Source organism: Entamoeba invadens (genome assembly GCF_000330505.1).
Source record: "Entamoeba invadens IP1 unplaced genomic scaffold scaff_1105074726709, whole genome shotgun sequence".
Lineage (NCBI taxonomy): Eukaryota > Evosea > Mastigamoebida > Endamoebidae > Entamoeba > Entamoeba invadens.
Window position 1 is genome coordinate 11,189 of NW_004191674.1, and position 6,429 is coordinate 17,617.

At 26.7% G+C, this 6,429-nt stretch overlaps 2 protein-coding genes across 2 annotated transcripts; both read right to left on the reverse strand.

Annotated features, from left to right (window-relative positions):
- Nucleotides 1-1,279: 1,279 nt before the first annotated feature.
- EIN_124660 (hypothetical protein) lies at nt 1,280-1,588 on the reverse strand (the record flags this gene model as incomplete). The annotated part of the gene is made up of 1 exon (XM_004183283.1): nt 1,280-1,588. The coding sequence occupies one exon, from the start codon at nt 1,586-1,588 to the stop codon at nt 1,280-1,282; it is 309 nt and encodes a 102-aa protein (XP_004183331.1).
- A 103-nt stretch (nt 1,589-1,691) lies between these two features.
- Nucleotides 1,692-2,027, reverse strand: EIN_124670 (hypothetical protein; the record flags this gene model as incomplete). Its single annotated transcript, XM_004183284.1, has 1 exon — nt 1,692-2,027. One exon carries the CDS (start codon nt 2,025-2,027, stop codon nt 1,692-1,694), a length of 336 nt encoding a protein of 111 aa, XP_004183332.1.
- Nucleotides 2,028-6,429: the final 4,402 nt, after the last annotated feature.

Below are 6,429 nucleotides of genomic sequence, written 5' to 3' on the forward strand. Positions count from 1 at the left end.
CGTCAGTCAACATCAATATACATTTAAAAATTAATAAATAAGAATTTATCAAAAATGAAAGATATGAACATTAAACTGTTCAACAACAAAAACGAATGATGTGGTTTTATTTTCTGTTATAAAAATAAAAATACTATAAATCAATCAAACTTTTAGAAGTATTAAGAATATTCATTTTTTGTACATATTATTTTTTGTTTGAAAAATAACCAATAGTTGCGAGCATCCGGCTTTTTCTAGCATCCCCTTATTTCCCCCTACTGTAATATAAATTTACTCCGAAGAATTGAAATGATAATGAAATTCTGGAGACATCAGAGATGTCAAAAATTTGTGAAAATTCTGTATCCGCGTGCGGCTCTCTAAGCCTTGGAATCTAAAAGATCCGTCCCCCTCGCGATTTTATTTGAAAAAGTTGAAGAAAATGGAGGGTGCCCTAAATCTACATAATTTATATACTACTCCCACTAAAAGCAAAAGTTTTGACCGACTTTGAAAGTGTCAAAGCTTAATCAATCAAAACGTTATACAGAAATGTTTTTCCCGATTCACCTGGTCCATCAACAAAAAAAAACATTTACATTAATTGGATTCTCCATTTAGTGTACGCATTATAGTATCATAAGCCGTTCTTTGTTGTTCATTTAATTCGTTATTTCGAGAATCTACTTTTTCTTCAAAGGGCACATCATCCACATTGACAATAGTATCCGCATTTTGGTCAATTATCGAGCTTAAAGTGAAGCCGAAATTCAAAAGTGATTTTTCACTTTCTCTAAGCATGTTCTCAATTTCTATTAAAGCTGATATATCGGCTTCTTTTTGACTTCTCCCCTCTTGTAGAAAATTTTGAGCCATTTGAATGTGATATTTATCCCATACAGACAAAGCATCAAATGTATTATTAATAGTACATACAAACACAAAAAGTTCTCGTAATTGATGGGGCATTTTCATTTTTATTGATTCTGAAAATGTTTTTGTCCTACTCATCTTTACTGTCGATTAATCCTTTACCTTCGCATGTATCTTCTTTCAATGTGTTGTTTAATTTCATTGTTTTCAAACATTTTCAAAGAAGCAGCATCACTCCCTATATAAATATATTTATATATATATTTAATTCCTTGAACACCACTGCAGTATTTCACATTTATATGAGCATTAAACCTTTTCAATAAATATGGATTATATGGCACTACCATACTATTGTCAACTTTCTTCCCTCGAACAATAACTGGCGCACATTGACGTCTTTGATACTTAAAAAATCCATTTGTCAATATTGTTTCATTGCAAAATTCCTTTGGAAAATGCTTAGAAACCCTTTTGACATGCAAGGGGCTTTTGGGTTATCTGTTCCACATGGTCCATGTACCATAACCGTTTTTACCAACTCTTGCGTTTCTTGGTTTTGACTGAATTCGGCATTGACGCTCTCTGGATCTTTAAGTTTATAGTCATTAGCAAGAACAACTAATATATGTGAATGTGGAAGACCTCTTTTTTGAAATTCAATAACATACACCCACGCAATTAAAGTTCCAAAAATCCCATCATCTGTAATATGCTTTAACAGGTAATTCATTTTCAAATTAAATACCCTGGATACTATATCAGGACGATCAATTGCTTCTTCACCGGGTTTTAAATTTTCAACAATTTCTTGCCACTTGGGATTTGCGGTAAATTTAATGAAAAGATAAGGAAGTCCAAAGTGTGAAAAAAATAGACATCGCATCAGCACATTTTTGGTGCATATTTCTTGGAGAATTTGGAAAAGTTGAAGGAAGAATTACCCGTTTGCCTTTGGCCTCTTTGTTGTTATTGCCATCATTCATTTGGTCTTGTAATTCACAATACAATTCACTCTTCAACTTTGGTTGGTGAGATTTTATATAATTCAAGTTGTTGGTTTCAATTCTTAAAAATGCATCAACGATAAATTGTTGTGTTAATCTGTACATATGCAGTATTTCACTTCCATCATCTATCACTGAAAACAATGAAGAGTAGTATTGCAACATTGTTACCTTATTACTTATTGTTGTTTCATTCGAATTATTATTCTTTTCATCTTTCTTCCAGCCATCTTGTCTTTGTGGAAACAACAAAACATGACACAGCGGTTTAAAAAAATAAAATATTGATATTTCTCAATTCTTCTGGATGCTCAGAATTAGCTTTTTTATAAACAATAATATTGCGATGGAGTGGTATTTCGCTTTCATTTGTATCACTTGTGAATATAGCTTCAATTTCTGAAGCTGTCGGTGCATTATAACGATGACTATATTTTTCTTCGGTACTGTAAAAAACCAAACGAATGTTTTCATTTGTTGGATTAGCTTCAATGACATGTCGCATGTTAATTTGATTTGTGGCAATCACATTGTTTTTTCTTATGTATTCATTAATTTGTTTTATAATAGTTTCATTGCATGTTTTTTGTATACTTACTATTTTTTCTGGAAACATTGGCTTCATCTGCATCAAAAAAATACAACTGCTCAAATGTGGGATTCCCGTTGGTAGGAAGTGCATTAGAAATATTATGATAAAAATTACCTTGAACAATAAAAATACTCGTGTGCCCTAATATTTGGAATATTTGCACCAAATGAAGCGAAAGAGAGTGAAGAATTGATAACGCGAATGTTTTCCTTGAAATTTTCATGTAAAAATGTTTGTTTACATCGAGGAGATCTTTTATTATTTGTGGGTAGTAAAGATCAGTCCTTGGTTTAATTTTTCTGTAATGACAACAATTGTAATAAAAATTTATATGAAGTTTATTTCTTCTTTCAACATTTAAAATGCAGTGCTTTACAGAAAACACATTTGGTTGTGATTTTTCCCAAATATAATACGGTTGTAATATTTATTGTATTTTTAACAGCTAAAAGACATGGTGATCTTTTTGTTTTTGTATAACATTGTTGCTTTATTTTATTTGTGTTTTTTTATATCATAGAAGTATTTTTTCTTTGTCTCATATCTTCTTTTCTTTTTTGAGTTTCTTTATCTGTCTCCAACATCACACTAACAACTTGTCGTTGTCTAAATATCTAATGTTTGATATTTTTATTGTTTCTTTATTTATTAAATTGTAATTTACTCTTTCCCATATACGTTTTTTGATGTTTTCCATTTCTTATTTATTTAATAAATTGCACTTTTCTTTCAATTCCAACTTGTGAAATGTATTAATTAAATAAAAAAAGTGTTTTTGTATGGATTGCTTTTTTCTTTCAATAATATCAAATACTGATGTCTTTAAATTTGTATTTAAATTTTCTAGCTTTTTGATATAATTACATGGACCAAAGCGTTTTACAAAATATACACAATCCTTTAAAGTGATTTGAGAAAAGTAAAAGTCTTTGTAATAATCAGATGCCATTACTTGTAATTGTTTTTATCAAATATCAGTTTTGTTTTATAAAACATAAAATAAAGTTTAAATAATGTTTAAAATATGTGGAACTAAACTCTGATAAAACGACAGTTAGTCCAATTGTTAACTATCGTTTCTTAAACAGTATCACAATTTACCATTATATTTAGTATAATTAACCATAAATATAGAACACGCTAAATAGTATAAAACCAATATAAATAGTAATTGTAAATAAATAAATAAATATACCGATTTTGCAATTATATTAGGGGATATAATTTAATTATGAAAAAATTTAAGTAAGTCAAAATGTTATTTATTTTCGTTTTTTCATCACAATCCAGAAATAAATAATTATAATTAATCGCAAATTTGCCCAAATGGTCAAATTTTTGATTGAGTGAATAATTGTTAGGGATGAAATAAAATCCATTTTACCTGTTTACTAAAAAAGAAAAAAATGGTAAAATATTTCACCAATTTACGATCTTAAAGATCCCTATATTTTAAAAAACATTTTATCTAAAATCAAAAAGTAATAACATTTTGCATTTTCATCAATTGTAATTTAATAATAAAGTTTTTTTATTTTTGCCAACATTCAACAAGTTTTATTTTCAGTGTATTTTTATTTCCATTAACTTTTTACATAAAAGACTTAATTGCCCTTAATTATTGTAATATATAATTAATAAAAAATTAATAAACAAATTTATATTTTGATATCATATATAAATTATAATAATAGTATAAAAATAATAAAGTAAATATTGGTATGGTTTCAATTAAATCAATGTCGAACAGGTTTACCTTGGGTTTGTGTAAACCGAGTGATACGGAACATTATAAAGAAGGCTCAGGAAGACACACGCAAACAATCTGTTTGTGCACCCGTTTTATCCACGTTTTTACTTCCCCAGTCGCGGATCACCCGCTTGCGGGAAAACGACATCTGCGTCTACCCAGTACTGACAAAAAATTGGTTTCCACGGGCGTACAAACAGTAGCTGAGAAGAGGTATAACACATAATTTTGATTTGAATTTAGGTTAAATCAGCCGGTTTCAACACAAAATCATAAAGATATTATTATTTATATAATAATTATAATATTAATTTAAAAACAAAAAAAAATGTAAAAAAAGATATATAGATCACGATGATGACAAAAATTTGTCGAGAAACGAGGGAGTGCTTGTCAATATTGATAGATTCGTATTTTTTTCATATTACAACAACATGAAATAAGAACTGAAATTCAAAAATGTTGTTTAACCACTGTCGGAACCTTTCGAATTGTCTTGAATTGTCGATAAACATTAAAAACATGGATAGAATTACAGTCGTGTATTGTAAAGAGAAAAATGATAGTTTGTGTTTTATCGGAATAAAAATATTGACGACGGGAAAAGTGCTAATAATTTGGTTTAATTCCAAAAATTTCAATCAATCAATCTTTTCGTTATAATTTTTGTTCAAATCTTGAGTATTATGTCTCTGTTGTTATAATATTTTTAAATAAGATATTGTGTGTCAAAAATTCCTCAGAAAAAATAAAAAGGGTTTACAATAATTTTTTTTAAGAAAAAGCAAAATTGACATTTTTTCTATGCTCTTTAAAAAAGGGGGAAACAGCGAACGTGTTTATTATTATTGCAATTGATGTTAAAAAATGAATAAAAAACAAAAAAGAACAAAAAATCCAACAATAACATATATCATTAAATTACATTTTAATTATTTCAAAAAAAAACAATTCAAATGTTACTTTTGTTGTTTTTCAATAAACGTAAACACGTTTGATCAGAAAATATTATTATTTCATCCTAGGCTGATACGTTAATATAAGTGAAAACTAAATAAAAAAGTATATTTCAGATTTGACAACCGAATTAATATTATAATTCGATACACATTATAAAAACGAGTGGCACTTTTTGTTTAAATTTATTGATTATAATTTACTACCATGTATCATTTTTTTTAAAAAAATAACGACTATTTTTATCAATCAATGTAGTGAAAAGAACCGTAGATTGTATGTAAGTTATGTTATATTTTTTGTTTTTGTACTTATTTCAAATAAACTTTATTTTCATATAATAAAAAAAATATTATCAAAATAAAAATATACCTTTTATGTCATATTTTTTAAATAATTATTGCAAAAAGATGTTACTTGAAATAATAAGTTACAAATTTAAGAGGTTGTTAAATTTAAGAATATGTTTGATAAACAAAAACGTAACAATATAATCATCATTATCATATTTTGATAATTAAAAATAAAACAATTTTAATTTATAATTATTTTGTTATATTTGTTTTATTTTCAAATATAATGTCTCAAATTATAATAAGTATTTTAAGAGCATTTTTCACAACAAAATAAACAAATGGTTACAAATTATTGTTAACACTTTCACAACCCAAAACTTTTTTTAAGAAGAAAAATAAGTAAAAAGGAAATTGTTTAAATCATTTTTTATTATTTTTATTCCAAAACCCCTTTCTAACCTAAACCGGCCAATAGTCAGTTTTATTTTACTTAAAATAATTAACAAATGAGAACTCATTTACTTAATATTGATCAAAAATAATCTTTTTGGATGAAATTTCATATCACTTTATTGTGTTTCAACATTTAATATAAAAAACAACATCATCAATCCACTTTATGACAAACAATGTCAAATAGTCACATTAACAAATATGACGACAATATAAACACCAATATCCTTATAATCAAATAACAATATTCTCTTTATATAAAAAACAACCAAATATATCAAACCATCATTAGACCCCATTTTTCTTCTTAATGCTTTGCTCTTGTTTAACACAAATAAACTCATTCATGTTTATTTGTGTGACTATAAAATATACAATTCAAATTTAAGTTGATAAAAAAATAAATAAAAAATTTCAAAAATTTGTTTTGTGTATGAAGGCAAAAAAAGGGTTTAGGTAAAAGAATAAAATAAAAACTTATTATTATTACGTTTCTGTTTTGAACGTGTTAAAGTTAAT